Raw genomic sequence first — 26,109 nt, 5'->3', positions numbered from 1 at the left:
CACGGTATTCAGAATTGTTGAATAATAATGTTTTGCCGGTCTCCTGACAGTTCTTTCAGATTTTAAGCTTGAAATAGATATTTTATAGTTGGGATATTGACAAATGAAATGCCACTTTCGGGCAACTGAGTATGCCTCCACAATTTTTACCAGCGCATTCGTTGAAATTAGGTACAAATTCAACGTTTTCCTATAACGCTGTTCGAGTTCATTCTCTTATCAAACAAAACTTCAATTGCGCAAACAATTTTTTTCATCCTCGAAGAATGTTGCACACCACCACTTGACGGATTAACTATTCAAATAAGCAGACACCACGTTTGGTACTCGGCGATGACCTTACAATCCAAAGATGGCACAAAACGAGCATATAAACACTGGGTTTTTATCAGATAAGTTTAAAGTTTTCATCGATTACATTCATTTTTTGACTAATTGATAAATTATTTCTTGGTTGTTCAAATTTGTGAATGATATCTGAAGTCCCTCGGCTACAGACATAATAATTATCTAGTGAAATGTCCGGGTAAGTGGTCTCAAACTTATTTCAGAAGATTTCATCTACGGGAATCTGAAGATTATAAAATTATTTGCAGTGATAGCCTAGGGTAAAAAAATTCACCAGTATCCGATTCGAGAAATAAGAAATAACTATTGGTTTGAAATTCCGCGAATAAATTTTTGTATCGAACACCGAAGAAATATTACAACCCCTGGAATCTCCAAAATTTCCTCGAAATTCCATAGTAATCAACAAATTAATATGCAATTTATTTCATTCTTGTGGAATACAGTGAGAACTTCCTCATGTTTATCATTTTCACCGCATATGTTTCGTCACTTTATTTACCCTGAATTAAATGCATTACTTCGATGGCATGGTAAACACAGAGCCATTGAAAACTAAACATGAGTTAACAATAGTAAACTGAGATCATTCACATTTTCATGTTTTTGTCCATCACAACCTTTCGCTCTAGACTTGACTCTGAAATTCAAATAACTTACTGATAAATAATACTGTCGTATCGGGTGCAAATTGGGTATCCTGATTTTGATAGCTGTATAGTAAAATATGAAATGATAAGGACTTGGAGATATCAGAGATACGGAGATTAGGGAATTTTGAACATTTTGGGAATCTTCTGGAGTAAATAGACAAGATATTTGTTGTGCTTCTCCCAATAACATGCAAGATCAAGATCGCTCCTTATTGCTGTGAGTAAATGTTTATTTTCATCTTCTTCATCAGTTATAAGATGCGCTTCAGTTATTCAACTCATTGGTTCCTAAATAATCAAAATTCGTAATGTGTTCCGGTGTCTCATCAATTATTATTTATATGGATGACAAGAGTAAGTGATCAAAGTTTTGAAGTGAAGTTATGATTCTAGACATGTAAAGTTTTTTATTAGGTACCCTAATAGGTAAACTGTGTTGACCGATGTTCATTCGCCTCAAGAAGGAATTGTTTACGCGACCACACACACTAGAAATTAATTGTTGTGATATTTGTAGATAGGTTCATATTCATTTTGACTGATTCCAAAATAGTGCTCAATGATACGGCTAGATTGTTTTCATTTGAAACACCCCTTTCACTATTTTACTTGAGTATTTCTCAACAACTAACTTCGAAGTTGGTTCAAAATACACCAAGTGGATAAATTAGGCTAGTTATAGTAAAGATTTTTGTGTAATTCGGTATTGTATTAAAAAAATAGATATGTATGCATTAATCATAACGAACTGAATCTGGACCCTGGTCGATATTTGATTGTTTATGTCTGTAAATAGTGTTCGATTGACAAGTGTCTCTTCATGAGGGCAAATATTATTAACATTTGAAAATTCTGATATTTATTATACAAAACTATTGTATTTCTGCACACAAAATTCTGGCAGCTGCTTCCACAATTCAAATTCTTCACTCACATTTTTGTCAATCTAGAACTGAGAATTAGTTGGCTGATTGGAAAATCACATAACTGTGGATTCAATTTCTTTCATAATCCTCATAACCAACAAAATAAAATTCATGTTGACCTTCGAATAATTTGTTCTCACAGAAACAAAACGAAATGTTAAGTTAGTTTCAAAGCAGTTCATTTCCGACCAAGAACGCTGCCAAATTTTTACATAGTTCCCAATTCCAAAATATTCTAATTTCATTTTTACAGATCGAACTGAAATCAACGTTTTAATTGAAAATTCGTAATGTGATATGATCGAATTCGATAACCGATAATCGCAATAACCAATTGAGATGAATTTGTGAGGTAAACTATAAAGAGTGCCATACATATTGGATTGATTTAAAAATGGTCAAATGGTGATCGGAAGTTAGATGTATGCTGTCGCAGCCTTTCAATGAAACTTTTCGACGTTTACCAATGAGTGTTAAAATGGAGGGTTGAGTATTGAACTGTGGGAATTTAATATGCAATGACTCTACACAATTGTACTTGATCATTTCCCTCTATCTTTTCTAGTTTACCCAGCGTCAGCCATAAAGGTCTGAAATAAATGGCTTCATTCACGACTTTTTTATGACAAAATCGATATTTTTTCTCATGTCTTCATAACATAGGAATGAATTTTACACAAAAACTTACTCATCAAAATCGGACATCTGCAAATAAGTGTAGACAGTCTTCAAATGTAACATTGTTGTGGATTGAATCAAAAATGTTAAACTTGGTTATCGTCGGTTATCCTCGAAAGTTAGCTATATTTCTCCGCGGACTTTTTTATAGATTTTCTCGAGCTCTACTAAATTGTACTTGGTCATTTTCCGCTTACAGCCTGAAATCAAGAGCTTCATGCACGACTTATTTAGAAAACATCGATATTTTTCATCTTTTCTTCATTATATAGGAATGAATGTTACACGAGAACCTAACCTGATCAAGTGATCAATTAATAATAATAATAATATTTATTCCAAATCAAAACATGCTACTAAAATAACACTACAAATATTTGAATACGGGAACAAACAAAATACCACAGAAGCTTTAGCTATTGTACGTGGTGTGAATGTTCAATCCTCGAAAATCAAAGCATACTGTAACATAGAGAAAAAAATTACACCCTTTACCTCCCCCCCCTTTTTTTTTCTTTTCCTTAATAGTAGCCATTATCTATATTACACCTAATCTATCCCCTGTCTTCTTCACTCCGATATCGATTGAAATTTATTCTGGGAGGATTCTGCATTTCCTGAAACTTTTTAGGGTTGTCACCCCCAATCTCTGGAACAAAATCAATTAAAAAATGAAATAAACGATTTGCTCCTGCGTAAATTCTTGCACTAATTTGTCAGGAGCAAATCAACTAGAAAAAATTGTTGCCTGACAATGAACTGAAAATAAAGAACGTTGAAATAATAATTTTATATTGTAACGTTTCGGAGTCTACAGGGTCTTTCACGAGGAACCTCACCCATATTTATACGGGAAACTACTAAACGTATTTTCATGAAATTCAGCACTTATAAGTATTTCACGATGCTGATGAAATCTAAAATATTTTCAAGGCATGCGCACCGCCGGTTTTTCCGGAAATAACGTCAACTTCCGTTTTTCAAATTAGAACACCATTTTTTTATTGCAGAAATAGATTCCTTAGAAAATTTCAAGTTATTTTGATGTAACATTTTTCAGTTTTGGTTGCAAAATTCTCTCTGAGCGGGAAAATTCGAAAAAAAAATCGAAAATAGAGCTCCGCTGAAACAAGAATAACTTAGAGGTTTTTGGATGGAAAATTTTCATTTTTGGGATTTTTCAAGATGTAAGATTGATGTATCCACTTTAAAAATCGAAATCGCGATTCATGATACAGGGGGTGAAAAAATCGCTTTCAAAGTTAGGGATGACAAAATCGTGAAAAATCAATTTTTTCAAATTAGAACCCCATTTTTTATGGCAGATATTGAATCTACGTTAAAAAGTAATGTGAGTGTATGCATCACACCCTTGCCCTAAAGTGGATATTTTCTGAGTTATTCACCTTTTTTCTTCTTGAATTTTCAGCTATTTCTTTTCCCTTCACGCCAAAAAGATGAAATTTTCAGGAACTGTTACTTAAACCATGTTTTAGATTTTACTACCCTAATATGCAAGAGAAAAAAGTTACAGGTTGTTCCTAAAAAGATGGCGAATTTTGATTCGAATCATCATTTTTTAACGTAGATTCAATATCTGCCATAAAAAAATGGGGTTCTAATTTGAAAAAATTGATTTTTCACGATTTTGTCATCCCTAACTTTGAAAGCGATTTTTTCACCCCCTGTATCATGAATCGCGATTTCGATTTTTAAAGAAGATACATCAATCTTACATCTTGAAAAATCCCAAAAATGAAAATTTTCCATCCAAAACCCTCGAAGTTATTCTTGTTTCAGCGGAGCTCTATTTTCGATTTTTTTTTCGAATTTTCCCGCTCAGAGAGAATTTTCCAACCAAAACTGAAAATTGTTACATCAAAATAACTTGAAATTTTCTAAGGAATCTATTTCTGCAATAAAAAAATGGTGTTCTAATTTGAAAAACGGAAGTTGACGTCATTTCCGGAAAAACCGGAGGTGCGCATGCCTTGAAAATATTTTAGATTTCATCAGCATCGTGAAATACTTATAAGTGCTGAATTTCATGAAAATACGTTCAGTAGTTTCCCATATAAATATGGGTGAGGTTCCTCGTGAAAGACCCTGTATATCAGACTCCTTCATCAGATGAAAATCAATTTTCCAAAATCATCTGAATTGTATCTTTTGTTTGACATTAATAGTCAATACATAGAAACAGAGACACTGCATAGAAACGTTGATTCATTTAATTTTGCAATTACCGTTTCTATGCAGTCTCTGTTTCTATGTATTGACAATTAATGTCAAACAAAAGATACAATTCAGAAGACCCACATCATTTGGTGCTTCCAGCATATGCTTGAACATGAGTTCCTTCTTGTTAACTGATACTAAGAGCGCAGGGGTCATCCACCTTTTTCGCGGTCTTTTCTTTTTCTTCACTCTTATTTTATTACTGTTGTATTTCTCCCAATATATGCTTTGATCTTCTCAATTATATACTCGGTCATTTCATCTATATCATCCAAAGAGTATAAATCGCTCCAATTCTCATTGTTCAGGTCTTCTCTAAGTGCAGCATACTTAACAAATTTCTTGATCCCACTATCATTCATCTTTGGTTTTTCACAAGTATCCCGGTCCAAATTGACTGTGATCGCTGTGAGGTAATGATCTGTAATATCAGTTTTGAATATGAAAGATGTGACATCTACAGTTGGGGATGCTCTACCCAGAGGATGGTCGGGGCATGTTTTACTTTCTGGTCGAGTATATTTGTTAATGTATGACTCAAATCCGCAACTACTAAAAATGTTCTAATATTTCTCGGAAATATCTGAATCAGACAGTAGATTTATATTAATATCCCCCGTGCATGATTACCTGGACCTCTTGCGACATTTCGAAGATAATCCTCAAAATCAACATTGAACTATGAACTATACTATATATACATTTTCTTTACTATAGTGGAATTTCGAACAAAATCGGACATTTAGTTCCGGAAAAACAAACAAACAAACTAACACGGAAGTTGAAACAGATTATACGTTTTTCACAAAATGAGTTTTCAAACCACGACACGTGTTTCGCTATCACAATGGCATTTTCAGGTGGGTGAATTGAAATATTTGGTACCGACACAAAAATATATTAACAAGTATTTGAATTCCCTGTGTGGGAATTGACTCCACGATCAGATTGACGACAATAAAAAAAATGGGAAAAAAATAAAAAACTTTGTTGAAATCTAAGGGTAGATTAGATGATAGTTTTCGATAACATCGAGGAATAAAGATTTTATTATGAACTATTTGAAAGTTAAAAGATAGTTTCATTTTCTATATTATTGTATATGATGCTTGTGTATATATTTTTGTTTCGCTACCTAATATTTCAGATTACCTTCACCCACCTGAAGATGCTATGGTATCGGCCACATCAATTCAATAAACATACGGATTTCCACATTTAGAAAATCAGTACGGATTGGGATATAAAAATCTGAATATTATCACCAAAGTTGTTTCTAGTCTAGTGCTCTTACTGCTCTTCAGTGTAGAAACTTAGACCTCATGAAAGCTTCAAAACCCTTGGAATTTTCTAGAGTTGACATTAGAAAACAAAAAGAAACTTTGAAGATGTCTTCATTGAGTCAAGTGATATAGCATGTACAATAGATGGGAAATCGATCCCAAAGGTGAGAAGACAATTCGACTGTCCTACGAAGAACTACTTCGCCATTCGAATGACCACTTTCAGTGTTTCAGTGTTCATTCCAACGCTAGAAGTGTTTATATCACATCAGGATGGAAAAAGATTTCAAGTAAATATTCCATCGACTCTGTAAAGTTGCCGGAATTTATCTAAGTTTGCCTATATAGGCTGGGACACTGTGTATAGTCGCTAATCAACTGAATAAAGAACTCATCAATTACATGTTTATTTATTTTTGTGATTCTGATTTTTATTGAAAATATTTCATCAATTGATTACTACACATGTTTTTGATAACGAAGTGTATGTATGATATTGAACTCAAAATAGATAAAAAAGTGAAAATTCTAATTCAATGAGTTTAAAAATTTCATCCGTATTATGAAACGGTCCATAAAAAACCTTGTCAATGACCAAATCATCCTCAGCAAAATTACTATTTTCTTTATACTACCAACCCCTCAATTTTAAGTAAGTCGTAATAGGTATGTAATAAGAAGTTGCTTAATTCAAAACAAAAACTGACCACTTCTAGCATTTTTCTATAAAAAAGTGAATATACCGAAGATATGAAATTTGTGACTTACTTTTCACTCACTTTGTGATATACAAAGGTATATCCATAGTATACAGGGTTTTCCTCAGTGGGTGGCCTATTAAAGACGTTTGCGGAGAACCATTGGATTGTTCTGAAAATTTCGGTACTAGGTACTAGGGCCTGAAAATATCAGATAAAAAATAGGGTGTTCCATTTGAAACCTTTTTATCGTTTTCGTACCGAGTGTCAAGATGAAGAACAGACTGTATATAATAACCCAAGTTTTTTCAATACGGAACTTCTCAGGATCTCAGTGACCGATTCTCCGAATTTTAGCTTCCCGAAATGTATTTTCCATGCCTCTTTCAATGCCTATTTCAGTGGATCCAAGTTTTTGGCTTTTTGTTAATATCTCCGAAAGTATCGGGCATAGGGAAAGGGAAGTACGGGACAAAAATATTCGGATGGAAATAAAGAAGAGAAAAAAGTAATGATAAAAAGAGTGTCTCAAAGCGAATAACGAAGTTTGTAGTATTTTTTCGCATATACGGTAATGTCGCAACATTGAAAATATTTTAATCAGATAGATCAGAAGCATTAACCCTAAGATCCAAAAACATCCAAATTTTCAGAACAATACTAGGTATGATCCGTTCTCCGTTATCGTCTCATAGACCACTCAGCGTGGGAAAGGTATAGAAAATTTGATGTATATATGAACGCATAAAGAAAAAAAATAATGAGCCAACGAATATTCGAAAAATAAATGAATGAATAATCTCATCAACATAATAAAAGGTGAAATGAAAATATGTACATCATCTCAACTCTTGAATACGGAAAGAAGCAAAGGTACAAGGTTGAGTAACCAAGTCCCGATTCTTCATGTAAAAGTGCATGTAAAATTAACGACTTAAAATATCGAACCGACATAAATCGCGTACGGTAGTTTACACTATTGTTAAGAATGGATTAACATACCGTATACAGGGTGGGTTTCAAAAAACTTGTCATTAACATATTTCCGAAGTTATGAGAAAAATAAAAAAAAATTAAAAATTTCTGAATAAAATACTCTTAAGCCCGTTTGCAACATCCCAAAATTCTCTAGAGAATTTACTCGTGAATTCATGCAACGTGCATTCTTTTCACCTACATACGTAATTTCGGTAGAATTCACCGTTCCGTTGCATACAAAAAAATTTCTGCTGTTTTCTGGTAGAGAATTCTCCAGAGAATTTTCGGCTCTTACAAACAGGCTTTACATGAAATGATTTCCATAAAATATCAGACATTCGGGCAATTAAAGAACAGATAATATGCGAATCTCAATACATCGAATTTCAATCTTATCTTCAAAATAAAGAAAACATTAGTTTTCTCTCCCTGCTCCTTTTTCATTTATTGTTTCTTTGTGTTTTTCTCAACCCACAATATGTGTAATAATTAATAATTGACAGATAGCGGAAAACAGTGCATTTGGATTCACTCTAGCCACGTTGTTTCTGAAACAACAAAACCAGCTAATAATATTCTTCTCTTTTTAAATTTACGTCTGTAACTTTGCTCACTGTTTTTCCAAATGTGCCTACAATTTTAAGGTTATTTTTATAACAGACTGTTTCATTTTCAGATTGTGGAGTGGTAATACTAATATTGTAATTTTTCTCCTTATAAACCAGAAAATTGACAGAAATAAAATTGAGCAGACATTCTATGGGAGCGAGAAGACAATAACCACCAAATAACAATTTTGGTGGCTGTTTTTATGATTAGATATTGATACTAAAATTTTTACTCACTTTTACATCAAAGTTAAAATCAAGTCTGATTTCTATTTCGTGCTCGACAAGAGCAGTGTCTTTTATATTATTTTTTGTTGATTCAAATAATGTTCTTTAGTCAGGCATCTTGCGAAACTTAAACAGTGAACTTAAATGGCATTAAATGAAAATGAATTTAGCAGATTATAATTCCTGATGTTTAGCATTACCCATTTTGAATTATTTGATAATAAGAATGAATGAACTGAATGCGTTACTCACCTTAGAAACGAGTTATTTGTTGAATATTTCGAAATTGTCGATTTTAGGTATATGATTGATGAGACATTTTTTATTGGTTTTTAGGAATATCATCAAAATTCGATGAAAAAAAAAGGGGGTTCTCATTCGAAATGGGGAAGTTTTTCATGAACATTCAAAATTTATCTAAAAGCTCAAATATCTCTGGAAAGCTTCAGAATATCAGTGATAGACGGAGAGGCAGAGCCAAAAAAAGTCTCTGAATTTATTAAGCCTGGTTTTTTTTCAGGTGATTACAATCATAATATACAATAAAATACTGCGGTCAGTCAAGTGGATGTTAGAAGATGTGCCTCAGGTGCGCGATCAAACATGTCGTGATCACCGACATAATAAAATCTATTTCTTAAGGCTGAAACTTTATAAACTTTTGTTTTTTGGTATGTAAATCAAAATTATGATAGTCAGTCAACGTCCAATCGGGACACAGCTGGTCAGTCAGCTTTATTGCGCGTAGATAGAAGTTGGAACTGGAAATCATAAAAAGATGATTAATGTCAGTGGATCAGTGGAATGCATCAAAAATTAGGAAATTCTGTTTGCAATGCTCTTCCTGGACTGCATGCTTTGACTGGATGTGATTTTAACCCTGCTCTTCACAAGAAAGATATAAAAGAAACCACTGCAGATAATGAAGCAAAGCAAAGATTTTCAAAAAACATTCGCTGACCTTGCACCTACAGATGAAAGCAACCAGAATAATATGTATAATATGTATGTTCAATAAGGTTCAAGAATTTGTTTGCCATTTATACGGGTTGAAAAAAATAAAATTAATTGACGCGGCAAGATTCGTTTTATTTTCAAAGACGTATAAATGTCTTAGCACCACAAACGATCCTTTTAAAATCAAAATAAGTAATGTAGATGGGTCGAGTATGCCACCATGCCAATCAGAATTGATGCAAAGGCGATCAATTACCAGAACTTGTACAGGATGTTATTATTCAACCTTTACAAGAAAATACAGGTATAGAAATATCTTTATCTGAATTAGACAATCACAAATTCATTTATTTTTTAGATTCTGCAACACCTGAGCTTGACGTGTCAGATCACGGTAGTGAGAATAATGATATGGAAGATTCAGATGATGAATTATGTGATGATTATTTATAGCTTGTTATCCTTAATCAATTAAATAAATATTAGTTAAAAATGTTTGAAATTCAATGAGTTCTTACCTGTGCGTATAACTGCGTTCGTTGAGTACACTAGTGATTTCGAACGAATTTTATTTCTGAGATTTTAAGGTACAATTGCGACACAGAGGTGATTTATTAGAAAAAATGTGTTACTGTGATAATTATGATGTAATATCTATAGAGAGCGAAAAAAATTTTCTTATCCACTGACTGACGGGCGTTGTTCTACAGAATGGCTGAGTGACCATTTTATTTATTAATAATATAATCAGTAGTAGAAACAAAAAAAAATTCAAGCTAAATAAACGAATTGCACCTTATAAACGACGCTACGCACATTAAAGCTGACTGACCAGCTGTGTCCCGATTAGACTTTGACTGACTGTCATAATTTTGATTTACATACCAAAAAACAAAAGTTTATAGAGTTTCAGCCTTAAGAAATTGATTTTATTATGTCGATGATCACGACATGTTTGACCGCGCACCTGAGGCACATGTTCTAACATCCACTTGACTGACCGCAGTATTTTATTGTATATAATGATTGTAATCACCTGAGAAAAAAACAGGCTTAATAAATTCAGAGACTTTTTTTGGATCTGTCTCTTGGACTATGATCTCTCATGATCGAAATCACACCAAAGTTTGATATACCCGGAGCATTCGCCAGATTGCAACATATATACAGGCTTTTCCAGACCCAAACTTTACGTAGAAACCATAGATATTATACTATTCTTGGTGAGTCAGCGTATGGTATAACAAATAAACACAGAATGAACAGAATATGGACTTCAACATCGTGCGGCATATGCATATGCCAACGGATACTCTAGCCATTTAAGATAAAACCCGAACAGATGTTTATTGAGGTTCTGTCATCGTGTTTTCATTATTTCTGAATAACTCTGGGGTTTTCTTCTTTGGTGGACCACTTCCTTTTTAGCTTGAACATATCTGTTTCGTCAGCACACTTTGGAAAGATTGGTCATGATCTACATTCTACAGCAACATTGGGATACTGGAACTTCATTGAATATTTCCACTCCTCTTCTATTTTCTCTCCAATTCTGAATTTGGAATCAATAGTGGAAGCTTTTTACACGTCCGTTAAAACCATAATTTGCTGATCATTTCAATTCAACAGAAATCCAAAATGCTAACTTGAGGACGAATTTTTTTGAACGCACCTTAGATGGTACTCGAGTACTCTAATGAGGTCAAATGACATGGTCAGCATCTACTCTTCTTCGGTGGAACATTCTCCCTTTCGTTGACCTGACATGACAAATTCGCTAGTTCGATTCAGGTCGTAACACTTGTTGATATTCATATCAGTGGGTGCATGGTATGCACCCTAATTAATTCTTATTATAATAAATTGTTTTCTCTTATCTAAGTACCTCTTTATGAGATTATAAGGTATCCCTCAAAATTTCACCCTCTCCAACACCTCAAGTATAATCTTTCCTGGTCGACTGCATCAAAGGCTTTCTCTAGGTCAATATAGGTGCACATAGATTTAGTTATTTTTTCTATGGAAACATTCATTATGCCGACAAATCTAGCTGTACACTGAACGATCCGATCGATAATGAAATTTGGCAAAAGCGTCAATGTTTATTGAGCATTCCCGATAAACAGAAGTTCTTCGAGTTGTTTGAACAGTATACAGGGTGTCCCAGAAAATGTGGGAAATCTCTCGGATTCAGATAGAACATAAAAAATGAAGATGACAAGTTCCCATAATTTTTTTCTTAGCGGCCCTCCCTACGAAGATACGACCTCCTAAATGACGCCACTGGAAATCCATTTTAGTGGAATAAGTTTCAAACTACTGGATATAATTTGATGAAAATTTGATATGATTAATAGTAGTAAGTACCTCTTATATCACCGCACTCAAATTTCAATTAGCTTGTTCAGTTTACCAGGGGCGGACTGGGTTGTACATTTTAATGCTTACATTTTTTACACCCTGTATGATAAGGTGCTAAAAAAAACAAATTTGGATACCTTGTACATTGAGCTAAAGAAAAGGTACTCTTGTTCAGTGTCGATAAAATGAACTCGTTTTCAAAACAAAAAAAAATAATGAGAGAAGTAAGTAATTTTTTAATTTCTATTAAAAATAACATGAAGTCTAGTTTTTTGTCTGCAAAAAAGTGCGATACGAAAGTTATTGAAGGAAAAAAAAAGTTTTATTTTGTGTTAGACAGAAGTATCGATTGAAATTTATTCTGGGAGGATTCTGCATTTCTTCATAAACTTTTTAGGGTTTTCACTCCCAATCTCTGAAACAAAATCAATTAAAAATGAAATCAACGATTTGCTCCTGCGTAAATTCTTGCACTGATTTGTCAGGAGCAAATTAACTAGAAAAAATTGTTGTCTGACAATGAACTGAAAATAAATAACGTTGAAATTATAATTCTAAGTTGTAACGTTTTGGAGTCTATATCAGACTCCTTCATCAGACGAAAAATCTATTTTCGAAAATCTTCTGAAGTAGTTTGAAATTTATTCCGCTAAAATGAATTTCCAGTGGCGTCATTTAGGAGGTCGTATCTTCGTAGGGAGGGCAGCTAGGAAAAATAATTATGGGAAATTGTCATCTTTTTTTTTATGTTCTATCTGAATCCCAGAGATTTCCCACATTTTCCGGGACATCCTGTATATGTATTCGTACAGAAGTGTTGCGTGAGAGTCTGTTAGCAACTTTAATCATTTCCTGTAGCTGAAAGGAGCATCTTCCTGATGATAAATAAATAATAGGTATGGAACAAACAGTCTGAAACTGTTTCCTGATGCTCCACCTCCTGTGGAGTGGCTGTTAAATTTAGGCAGTCAATAATAAGTCCTGGTCTGATCTGGGATTTCATAGTAGATGAAGAATCTGATCTGGAGAAAAATTTTCCTAGCCTACATATTCATCTTGAAATTGAAATCTTAATTATTAGGATTCGTTAACTGCTAAAAATAGACATACATCAGAACAATTATTTAAAAGCTGAACATTTTCATGATAACAACTATAAATAATAATGAATATAATAGGGAAGTTTGAGGCTCTTATCATCTTTTTTATGGATTCCATTTCGTTTCACCGTTTAGTGCGATGTAATCTTATCGGCATCAACATGTTATAGTTGAATTGTATCAAATAAAATTTTTCGTGTTGTTTTAGTAAGCTGAAAGTCACGTATCTGAGCCAGATTGTTAAATAATTTCAAAGAATTATCAATTCATTCAGTGTGGATTTCAGTGAATCCACACTAATCTATGCTACCGTTAGATCGGATTTGTACAAACATAAATTAAAATTCTCACTTGTGCATTTTTTTTAACGAGGATGATCCATATACAGGGTGTGGCGTAATGAATGGATAATATGGAGCCTGCGGGTAGAGGACTCTATGGCGGTTCAGAAAAATATATTTTACGTTTGGTAAAAGTGCCTTGGTTTTTGAGATACTGGAGATTTTCGAAAATTCAAGAGAATTACACCCTTCGCCACTCGTTTTGCAGGCAAGACTCCAAATGAAAGAATTTTTTCAAACTGTGTTTTTGATAGTATTCCTGAATAGAGGATCTATCGAATGTCATTCATTATTTTTGAGGCGCATGAATAGTTCTTCATGAAAAAAAGATCTAACTGAACTTTTTTGTTTTGCTTATTTTTTTTCATAAGTACAATCTAGCGCGGTGTAAAAAATAGTTTGGTTACCTGAGAGCCAATGCAAGAAAAAACACTCGAAAAAACATGCCCGTTTCATTGGGATTCCGAAATGGTATAACTCTCTGTAATTTCAGCATTTAATACAAAATAATTTCCTATTGCAATCAGTTGAGGCCCAGTTTAATGTAAACACTGTTTCTAAAATTTTTAGCAGCTAAAATGAGAAATGCAAGCAGAATAAACAATCATCTAATAAGAAGGTATAGAGCATGTACTGAAACTCGTGGTGGCTTCTTAGAGCATCTTTCGTGAAATTCAATTCAATGAAACGATACTCATTTTAAAATTGTTGATATGCAATAACGCTTGTTCATTAGAAAGTGTAGACTATAGAGCATGTATCAGAACTCATGGTGACCAATTCAAACATAATTTGTGAAACTTTATTCAATGAACCGATATTTTAAAATTGTTATTTTTTCTCGTTTTCTTTTATTATTGAACCCCGACGTTGTGAAATCAATATTTTCAAGTTAATTTCAAGTTATGAATTGAATTTCAGCATTTCTGTGACGAAAGTCTTGACTCAATATAATAGAAATTAATTTATAATTTTTTGCTTTTTTCTTAATTATGAAAATGCTAAAATTCACTTCGTTACTTGAACTTCGCTTGAAAACTATAAACTTTATAACTATAGGGCTTAATGATGAAATAATGCGAGAGAAAAAAACCAATTTTAAAATATCGTTCAATTGAATCGAGTTTCACAAAAAGTGTTCAAAGTGGGCATCAGGAGCTCTACTAGATGCTTTACAACTTCTTATGAATAATTGCTTTATTTTGCTTCAAGTCTCATTTCAGTTGCTAAAAATTAAAGAAAAAGGCTTACATCAAACTCCACCTCATTGTAATAGAAATTTTTTTTGTATTTAATTCTGGAAATGGAGTGAGTTATACTATTTCAGAATCTCAATGAAACAGGCATGTTTTCTCTTCCTTTGGCACTCAGGTAACCATATCATTTTTCACACCACGCTGGGTCGAACTTAGGAAAAAAATAAACAAAATTTATTTTCCTGAACCGCCATAAGGTCCTCTACCCGCAGGCACCGTATTATCCTTTCGTTACGCCACACCCTGTATAAGAACAGAATTCTGTGATAGTGAGGTTCCACATTTTTCAGAAACAACTGGGTGCACAATTTGAGAATTTCTCATGAATTTTGAATATGTATTGAGAAAAAATGCCAAAAAGTTATATCTCTTTTAACGTTGATGAAATTAAAATGGCATGAAATATCACTGCAAAATCTACGATAGTCTCTCATTATACTAAAAGTGCAATTTTTCGGCAATAATAGGGCCTCGGGTTCGAATCCCGCCTGAAGAGGTACTTTCAGAATTCAATAATTTGTCAACAGGCCGTTAATTTCCCTTTCATATATTATATTTACAGACTATTTTCTGGAAGATGTTACATTCAATAACCTTAACTAACTCAGACTCCATCTCACACCTGATTTGATGAAAAAATTAAAATGTTATGTCAGGTGAAAGCTAGTGAAACGTAAATAAACCGAGTCATTGATCGGAGAGATTTTAACTAAAAAGTTGGGAAATTATTCTAAATCAAAATTTCTACGCAAACTGTTCAATACCTATTTCAAAGTTTTCGATATTTTTCAGAACCGAAAATAACCAAGCTAACTATGGGACACTTCAGAGGCCATCAGTCGGTAGCACGAAAACAATTATATATTGTGTTCATGGAAATCCAAGTACAGGATGTTGCAAAGTATTACAGAGTGAAGTAATGAATTTAGATTCTACTGTAGCTGTAGACAACTTGAACACAAATACTAAAGAAAATTATCATACGACAGAGTTACGTGAGTACAAGCTATGGCAGCCTTTCAACATCGATGTTTCTTTCGAATCTTATTTGAAGATTTTTTCAATTAAAATCATTAGAAGCATCATTATTTGACGTAAAAGAAATTGGAAGAGAACAGGATTTTAGATACCAAATTCACAGAGTTAATATAGTTTCAATTAATTTCGAAACTTGTCTGTCTCAGAAAAAAAAATAAATGAATAATAATGTAAATGAAGAATAATGTAAATGAAATGAATTTGCATTCTTTTCCATTAGACTAATGTTCATGTTGGTTCTGTTTTTTATGGTATATTATGTGAGAATAATATAACTTCTATTTCAGTTAAAAAACACTGTCATCGAGATTATGAATCAGGAATTGATAAAAAAGCAAGAAATAGACTTCTTGTGGCCAGTGCATTATGTTTAGTATTTATGTTAGCAGAAATTATAGGTAGGTAAAGAATTTGTTCATCGTCCAAATGAATTGGAGAGTTTTGCATCACTCTGACCTCTCACAAAAACAGTGCATTTATGAAATGGGACTCGTCACATATTGGTTTCAAACAGACAAAACTCTGATATGCCTTTAAAAAAAACTCCCCAAATAAGTAAGATTCCTATGATACATATACCGATTGAAAGATATGTCGGAAGGATATTTTTCCTGAAGGTTATCATGAGTTTTTCACCCCGAAACACAAGGAATAAAAATAATTTTTGTAGAAAATGCCTATGCGTTCGTAATTTCACACTTTTCTTCATGTGCATTTTTTTTAACAGTTTTTTGTAGTTTAGAAAACGGATCGCAAGGTTTTTTTAGATTTTGGTGTGCAAGGATCTTGTGATATGTCCAATATTATGGTATTTAAATTTTTCTCAGATGTTTCCTTTTTTTCGGAATGATAATGAACACTGTTATTGTGTTATTTCAAATGAATAACACTGTATATTTTATAACTCTTGAAATTCTTAAGAAATACTGAATATTTTTCATGTGATGTTCCCTACACCTAAATCTGATAATTTCAGAGTTATAGCTAAATAAATATATGTTATCTCCGCCGAATTTAAAATAATATATATTGAGCATGATATTGTGGGAAGAATTTAAGTGTTTCATAAAAGTATTTACTTCATTGCAATACATTTCTCCAATGGGAAAATTAGAGTGCATTGAAAGTTCTAACGCAAACCGCAAACTGTATTAGGGGTTGACATATTTCAGCACAAAAAACAGAAATAATAGTTAAAAAAGGGCAAGCTGTTTGCATCAGGATTTGTAAGTTTAACTATTATGCGACAAAAACATTATTCTTGGGTTCCCGTGAGAAATGAGAATAATGTTTTGATTTATTTAGTTGAATAAATAAATAAATAAAAACATTATTCTCATTTCTCACAGAAACCCAAGAATGACAATTTTCCAATGGCAGTAATGTGTCTGAGGAACTCCATTTTCAGATTTGTTTTCCTAATTTCACCTGTAATGTTGAAAGACAATTTTCTAGGAAAAATTCGAAAATTTAACATTCAAACATTATTTGAAAAACGAAAGTTGGTGTCACTTTCGGTAAAACCGAAAGTCACACGAATCTCAAAGAATTTACAAGGAGTTATTCTCCTAGACAAAGCTTTCACTCCGAAATTGCAAACGTTAATTTTGATTCCTTGTCAAAAATATTTTAATTAACCTAAATCACGTGACATCCTTTAAATACTTTTTAGGTTTATATGACATGTTCAATTTATAAAATGGATATATCAGAACAATATCCAGTGAATGACTGGTTTATTGTGATATCTGGATGTACAGGGTGGGCAAAATTCGTTGTCTACTGAAGGGATCTCGAGAACTATAGCAGCTAGAAGAAAACGGATGACACATTCTCGAGCTCTTTTTTCCTTACTATTCTAAATCTGAAAACATATCCAGCCTAACGGTCATAGATTTTGAGTTATGAACGAAAATTGAGAAATTGTCATTTTCAATGAAGCTGAATAACTCGCTTATTTGAACTCGTATTCGAAATCCGTTGTTACATTCTACAGGCACTTTTTTATGAGGAATTCGAATATGATATTAAGAAATTTTTCGATCCAATCATTTTCGAGATACGAAAGGGATTTCTTATTTTTCAAATGTAAACTATAATTAAAAGTTCTTTCATCTTGCTGCAATTTTTTTGCTGATTTCAAAAATGTATAATATGTTGCTATTCACATGAATACAACGTAAGTAAAAAATTCAATACTTTTTCCTGCTTTTCGATTCTCTGTTGAACTATAAGTAGATTGGGTTACCATAGCAACCGTTGAATATGCATTATATTTTGTGAACCTGAGCCTCTATCATTGGAATCACGGATTGCTGAATAAATATTTCGATGATTAAATTGCCATCGTTTGTTCTCGCGATGTTTGGCATGCTTATGATGGTTCACAATTCGAACAGTACCTTTGACAGAAGTACATATTTTTCATCATCTTACTTCTGTAAAAATTATAATTATAGAGCTATCGTATTTGATTTATAATATTACTGACTCTTGAAGTTTCTTTCACAAATATAAAAATGATAATTGAATAAATTTTCTTCTTTGATAATCGGACGAAAGTCTTTTAATCTTTTTAAAAGGATATCGATCTCGATATCGATATATAAAAGAAATAATTATTCGTCAGTCGGTGATTCCTATCGCAGAAGGTTAAGTTCACATAGGATTATGTGGAGTTCACGAACGATAATGCATTTTCAACGGTCGCTATGGATACGCCAGCCTACTGAAAATTCAACAGTGAATCGAAAAGCAGGAAAAAAGTTTGAATTTTTTTTTAGGTTATATTCAAGTGAATAGTGACATATGATACATTTTTGAAATCAGAAAAAAAATTGCAGCAAAATGAAAGAACTTTAAACTATAGTTTACATTTGAAAAATCAGAAATCCCTTCCGTATCTCGAAAATGACTGGATCGAAAAATTTCTTAATATCATATTCGAATTCCTCGTAAAAAAGTGCCTGTAGAATGTAACAACGGATTTCGCATACGAGTTCAAATAAGCGAGTTATTCAGCTTCATTAAAAATGACAATTTCTCAATTTTCGTTCATAACTCAAAATCTATGAACGTTAGGCTGGATCTGTTTTCAGTTTTGAATAAGTCAAGAAAAAAGAGCTCGAGAATGTGCCGTCCTTTTTCTTCTAGCTGCTATAGTTCTCGAGATTCCCTCAGTAGACAACCAATTTTGCCCACCCTGTACAATAGAGGTGATGCAGAACTTTCAAAATAACTTAGATATGGATTATTAAATTCAAAAGTTTTTTCGTTCTAGGGGGATATTTATCGAATAGTTTAGCTATAGCATCGGATGCAGCACATTTATTAACTGATTTCGCCAGTTTTATGATATCCCTATTTTCATTATGGGTTGCAAGTAGACCATCAACGAAGAGTATGCACTTCGGATGGTATAGAGCTGAAGTGATAGGAGCGTTAACGTCAGTACTCATGATATGGGTGGTGACAGCAATTTTAGTGTACATAGCTTTTCTAAGACTGATTAATAACGATTTCGAAATAGACACGAAAATTATGTTAATTACATCAGGTCTTGGAGTAGTGGTTAATCTGATGTAAGTATATTTGTTTTGAATAATATGGATGTGTTTTTTCCGCTCTCTGTAACTAAAATAGTCACAGAAGATGAAACTGATGACAAGGCGAAATTTCATAGACATATAGTATGAGTAAACATTAAACAAAAACTCTAAATAAAATTCTGCATCTCAGGAAAATTTCGTTAAATGATACTCAAATTCTGCAAGAACCTTCGAAATATTTTTATGGATCCAAGTATATGCTGGTTATCAAATTGACCGGATTCTTGAAAAAATATGATAATTTGGGAAGCCAAAAGCAGCGTTGGGCGAGTTCAGTACCTGGGCGACCAACCTGGTTATAGATTTAAAAGCGCTAAGTTCCAAACTTCACTTTCAGTGCCGATTGAAATTTAATCTGGGAGGCTTATGCATATTCTGAAACTTTTTAGGGTTTTTACTCCCAATCTCTGGAACAAAATCAATTAAAAAATTGAAATAACCGATTTGCTCCTGCATAAATTCTTGCACTTATTTGTCAGGAGCAAATCAAGTAGAAAAGATTTGAAAGTTCCTTTTTTTAGTTCATTGTCAGGCAACAACTTTTTCTACTTGATTTTCTCCTGACAAATTAGTGCAAGAATTTTTCGCAGCAGCAAATCGGTTATTTCAATTTTTAATTGATTTTGTTTCAGAGATTGTGAGTGAAAACCCTAAAAAGTTTCAGAAGATTTATCAGTGCTTATTTCCCATTTCTTCCACTGTTTATGTAATATTGTTCATTTCTTATATGAACTGTTTTCCTTTTGGGTCTTCTAATGTAAGACTGAACCATAGTATATAAATGCCTTTTTTTCCTTTAATTATATTTATCACAGTCACACTGTCCTTTTCTTCTTTGTAAAATGGGTTGTCTGACATCGTAATCAATTTCAAATCAATTCCAGTATGGGCTTAAGTCTGCATGACCATGGTCACGGTCACAGTCACTCAGGAAACCATAGTCACAAAACCAATCCAGATGATGATAAGAAACAGAACATAAATGTCCGTGCTGCCCTTATCCATGTCATTGGAGATTTCTTACAAAGTCTGGGTGTATTTATAGCAGCTATAGTAATATTCTTCAAGGTGGGTCTAATGTTATTTGTTTTTAATTGCATCTCTTTTAGGCATTACATTGACCAATATAAGTTACATATTAAAATATGGAAACGTTTTTTCGGTATACACTTTTCATTGGGAGAGATAGGTAAATTGTCAGTTTTTGTGTTTTTTTTCTGCCGCTTTCTATGAAATACATAATCACATTAGGGGTAACCTGGCAACTAATGAACTGCCCTTCAAATGTTGAGGATATTTAATTGATTTATGTTTTACTCCTAGAGAAAGCCAATTTACTTCATAAAATAAAAAAATTCATAGGTCTGCCCTATCTCAATACAAAGTATGACCTCCCCTCGCATCGATAACTGCTTGGCATTTTCTCTACATGCTTTCCATAAAATCGTGCCCAATATATTTCAAAGGTTTTGTCGCATAAGATCTCGCCGGCGCTGTTGAAGCCTTACGTGGTCTTTGGACATCAAGGGCTCTTTGTCATTTGCCCCAGCTCGATTAGATTTACGTCAGGGGACATCTTGGAGGTAATGCTTGATATGATAATATGGAATGCCCCGGTTTTCTCAGCATTATCATACAGAAAAACGAAATTGTTGACCATAGAAATCTTTGGACTGCGAAACAGTGACATCCAACGAATCATCAACAAGAACCAGATCTAACATCATCCATTACCATTAAACACAGCGCTACACTGCTTCAAGAAAAGGAGACTACAGAAAACCTGGAACAAACAAACCTTCACACAGCCTGAAAGTAATTCAGCAATATTAGACAAACCGAAGTCTCCTGCAATCAACACCGTTTCATCTAGCACTATGAGTGCAGACATGAAAAATTTAAGCTCATCTCTAGCAAGAGCTAAGCCTTTTTTTTGGAGAGGGTTAATTGAACTTTATAGACGATATTGTACAATATAAATGAATAGATAATTGCTAGGGCTGAGTCTCTTTGAAAAAATAGTGCGATAGATCATTCAGTAGTGTGAATCTTTCATAAAATATTTTAAGCAGCCCCTGCTTAGATACAGCACCCTAAAGATTACACCTGAAAAGCAATTTTGAATGTTTTATACTCGATAACATCAGAAAATGTAGCAAGCACAACGAGATCTTCCAACACGATGGCAGTTTCTATTCGCATCCTACATCGCTATAGCCTGGAGGCAAAAACTCATTATTTAGAACAGCATTGCTTAGTCAAGTGGCACTCATGCAAATTAATTCATAAGAGTGGTCATATACTGAGTTCCAACTCGCTATTCCTGACTTGCCGATCTTGTTCCAGCCTCAACAACAATAAGGCTGTGGAGTCCCATATGGGGTAACATCCAACCTCGAGAACTTCTGATGTTGAGACTCAACATTTCTAAATTGACCCACCCCGACTGACGACGAATTTTATATTTATGTTACTTCAATTCTGAATAGAAAGTTGAAAAGCAATGAAAATTGTGAAATTTTTCAATTTTTTTTTAGTGAATGAATGATACATTATCGCAACAACACGTGCTTATTAAATTTATCATCGCAGTCTATGGTTGATTTGATTTCCTACTCTTCTAGGAGGAATGGAAAATTATGGATCCCATATGCACATTCTTATTCTCTATACTGGTGGTAATAACAACTTTCAACATTATAAAAGATGTAATAGTGGTCCTTATGGAAGGTGCACCAAGAGGAATCGATTTCAAGGAAGTGATTAACACATTGATGGATACTCCTGGTGTTAAAAGGGTTCATAATGTGAGGATATGGGCTTTGAGTTTGGATAAGATTGCTATGTCTGCACATATAGCCATAAGTGAGTAACTTTTTCTTGATTGTAGATTTTATTGGCCTCTATTTCCACCGATGTGGATTTTTGACAGAACTGACAAAATATTGTAAGATTTAACAGTTCAATTTAGCATATGATACCTAAACAGGAATTTGTATGTGAATGAAGTGAAACCGAATAAGGTTCATCACACGTAACTACCACTTTCCACAGATAACGGAAAACCACAAAACTATTATATGACTGTAGAGAAGAGCGAATTAGTAGGGCACATATTACAGACAATCTCCGTAATCTTTGTAATAGGAAAACGTTTCGTAGCGCTCACACAGTCTACATTTGCAAACACTTGTTCAAACACTTCAAACAATAGCTGCGAAAGTGGTAAGTGGTGAGTATGAGTTCGGTACAATATAGTCTGAAAAATACCAAAGGAAGTCTGTGCAATTCAATGAGAAATGTTGGAACGATTCAACTGAACTCAGTTTTGGTATGTTGATCTATCAGCTATATTCTTAGAACATTTCTCAAATAAAACTTTTGAATGTCAGCAATACATTTTTAGTTATCAGAAGATATGTATCTAGGAAGCTATTCTTGATGGTCTCGTTACGATGTTGTTAGAATAATACAGCTTTCATCAAAATGATTCAAAGACTTGATGACGACTTAAGAAAAACTAAAAAACAAATTTAAAAACTCATCAGTAGGCTGCTTTCCGGCAGGGATAACTGGCTTTGTTACAGAGGTATCTCTACCTCAAGGTACCGTGCTGGTTTACGGACGGCTCCAGAACTCTACATGACACTGACTTACCTTAACGCCTTTTTAGGCAGGTTTGGCATGGCATTTCAGATGAAAATTTTCATTACTAACCCACGCACCCGTCAACTTCTTCATAATGGCTGGAGGGAAGTGTGAATAAAATTCCTTACGAACAATCAATATGCCATATAAGATATTTTGCAGCGGACAAATGCAATTCGGTACATGTACTTGAAAGCAGATTGTACACGGTCACTCAGGCATCAGAGGCAACAAGATATCCGATGCCCTGGTCAGAGTAGGCGCGAACGTTGCGCTTATTGGAATGGAACCGGTTATTGGAGTTTCCAACTCTGGGGCAAAAATTATAACACTCTATAATCTTTGCTCCGGGGTAAAGGAACGTAGTGAAAGATGGACGGAACAAGGAGCCCTTGCTGTGGGCACCACAGAAGACTAATATACACTGAGGAGTAGTTGATCTGATCTGCGTTACTCACAAAGAGGGCTCTTTCTGTAGCTCCCAATGAAAGCAAACTGATGACCATTGCCTAGAATTCTCCTGAACTAATCTGGGATCTTTTATAGCTGTCTTTAAGTAACATTGTACACTCTTAGCCCATCTACTACATAAATCTAGCAAAGCTACACAACCCCAAACGGGGGTTAATTCTGAATGGTCTTAGAGATATAGGCGTGGCCTGTTTTCAAATACAGGGTGGCCATTTGAAAACGAAACAGACGAGATTACAGACGAAATAAATTTTTTCGATAGAAATGCTCGGACAGGTCGATTTCTGTTTCGAGGGGGACAACTTAAGATGTAGGTTACGGACGCATAGCGCTTCAACCCTTGCTACTACAACCCTCACCCCCAATTTTTGAATAGGGAAGATGGGGTGAGTGATACCTCATTTGAAAGGTATTTTTATACTGATTTCAGCACAGTAATTGTTTTTTCATTTTATGCATTAGTTCTCGGAATATCCTTAACTAAGTATTTGAAAATGAAGTGGTGTTTTCATGGCACTTGTAGTGTTTTTTTGTGAAAAATCGAAATTTTGAGCTTCAAAACATACTTCCTATTAACATGTTTATCTAAATGTCGTTGATTGAAGAATTCTGTGGTTCTTTTCGCACATTGATTGTTTACAAAAAAAAGGAAAATTATTTCCACCCGCTCTGCAATTGAATAAACCATGTCGAACAATGAATTAGAACACATACAAGTCTCGATTCAAAACTAAGAATAATTCACATGTCAAAGAACCAGTAAGCCAACTTAATGATCTGTTCGTAATAAATAAAAATTTATCGATTCTCATTTTTTTGAAAAAGATATGAACTCAATAATCAACAAAATGAAAACATTATTGAAGCCAACTGAGAAAACACTTATAATTAAGTCGGAAATCGTTTGACGAATTGGGACTGGAATATTTCTGTGGCATCATTAATGATTTGATTTTCTTACCTGGTAATCTGATTAGAGATATGTACGTATTTGGACTTTTTGGAGATTTCTATCGATACTTTATTGTCCAAACAGGCTCTAGGCCCTTTACCGATTTCCAGAAGCGATAGAAACATGAATTTGATCAGGATTTCTTGTAACTTAAGAATTTGCCAAGTCATCGTTCCTAATAAAATGATCTCTTGCTTTCGTAACTATTCTACTTTATTTTCCATTTTTTGAAAATACTATAATAGAAAGCGTCAAGTGCATGTCATTTTTGAAAAGGCAATCGATTCGCCTCAAAACAAGGTGTCAATCAAACCCCCTTTCCATTTAAGATTTTAGGGGTTGCTGCCATTACTGTTATAATTCGGCAGTCATCAAATCTCACTTTCGAGTGATTTTTTCATGCATAAGATTTTTCATAACAAAAGCAGCTACCATGGGATACTTGAGATGTTTTCATTGGCTGCGTTCACTAACTTACTCCGAGAGTAGAGTGGGTATATGAGTATTGCTATGCTGAGGGAGCATATTCCAAGGAAGACAAATGTACGTTTGTGAACGCTTCGAGTAATTAGAGCTCATTGCGAGTAAGTTTGTGAACATAACCATTGAGTGTTTCGATGGTGAGTATGAGGAGTGCTCGATTATTTCAGCACCCTTTCAGGAATCATTGGCGCACCCAAGAGGAACACGTGCGAAATCTTAGTGATCGTATCTATTTTTAATCTTGCACGGTGTAAAAATGAGTTATGTAATAATACGGTAGCATTAATAATACGGACAATTTTATGGGGCTTTTCAGAACGTGTTTTACTTCTTAACTCCATTTTAAGAATGTTGTTTTTTGGACGAAATAGAGTTTTTGAGGTTTTCATTGCCTTAGAGCCAAAAACAAAATCTGTTTCCTGCATATAAACTTGTGGGTGTGAAATTCCTTTCATGATGGTAGGGGTAAAATTGTTTTAATTTTGTTTATTTTCACCCTTTATTCACTGTTAGACCTTGGTTTTTGCTTAATCCTCGATTATTTCCAAAATATGTTCCTTGATTTCAGCCCTTTCAGTTAATACAGCTTCCCCCAGAATTTTTCAAACACTCAATATCGCTACAACCTCAGATCATGTTTTTTATTGATCTGAGGCTACAACTTTGTACCGAATTAATATTTCCTGGTTATGTATCATTGGAAGATCAACACATTTGACAGGATGTTAGCCATTCGACTGGTGTAATCAGAACTGCAAAGATGCTTGGAACTAGATCCTTACTCCACATTTCATTGAATCGAATTTAACTTCAAGGGATGATAATTTCGTAATTTGGGGAAATTGTTAATTTCGATGTGTTGAACCTTCAGTTCATCTTTGGAAATTACATGTACATTGATAATTATTACCTATTATATTCAATGAAATGAGCCATCCCGTATTAAACAATTTAACTTCACTAAGTTCATTACATTTAAACATCCTCATGAAACATTTAACTAGAGCATTACATTCAAACACTCTCATGAATTTTTTTTTCAGATCAAGGTACTGATCCACAAACAATATTAATGACAACAACAAAAAATATTCAGGACAGGTATAATTTTTTCGAAATGACCTTACAAATCGAAGAATTTCAAGAAATCATGGAAAATTGTTGTCAATGTAAAAACCCTGTGTGAAATTAAAGTTTACCGATGTTTGATTCATTGTTTTATTTCCTGTGTTCATCCAGTTAATAAGGGAAATCAA

The 26,109-nt window shown here is 33.6% G+C and overlaps 1 protein-coding gene across 3 annotated transcripts; it reads left to right on the top strand.

Annotated features, from left to right (window-relative positions):
* The first annotated feature begins 272 nt into the window (after positions 1–272).
* Positions 273–26,062, top strand: LOC123321279 (zinc transporter 2-like). Of its 3 annotated transcripts, XM_044908741.1 has the most exons (8): positions 312–392; positions 463–526; positions 15,446–15,648; positions 15,979–16,089; positions 18,972–19,272; positions 20,184–20,367; positions 21,924–22,164; positions 25,897–26,062. In XM_044908741.1, the coding sequence occupies exons 2-8, from the start codon at positions 519–521 to the stop codon at positions 26,037–26,039; spliced, it is 1,191 nt and encodes a 396-aa protein (XP_044764676.1). In that variant the 5' UTR covers positions 312–392; positions 463–518; the 3' UTR covers positions 26,040–26,062. The 3 variants fall into 3 exon arrangements, with proteins under 3 accessions (XP_044764675.1, XP_044764676.1, XP_044764674.1); XM_044908740.1 differs by having other exon boundaries at positions 273–526; XM_044908739.1 differs by lacking the exons at positions 312–392; positions 463–526 and adding an exon at positions 858–1,218.
* Positions 26,063–26,109: the final 47 nt, after the last annotated feature.

The sequence above is a fragment of the Coccinella septempunctata genome, chromosome X, assembly GCF_907165205.1.
Source record: "Coccinella septempunctata chromosome X, icCocSept1.1, whole genome shotgun sequence".
NCBI lineage: Eukaryota > Metazoa > Arthropoda > Insecta > Coleoptera > Coccinellidae > Coccinella > Coccinella septempunctata.
This window is presented reverse-complemented; position numbering and strand designations above follow the sequence as displayed.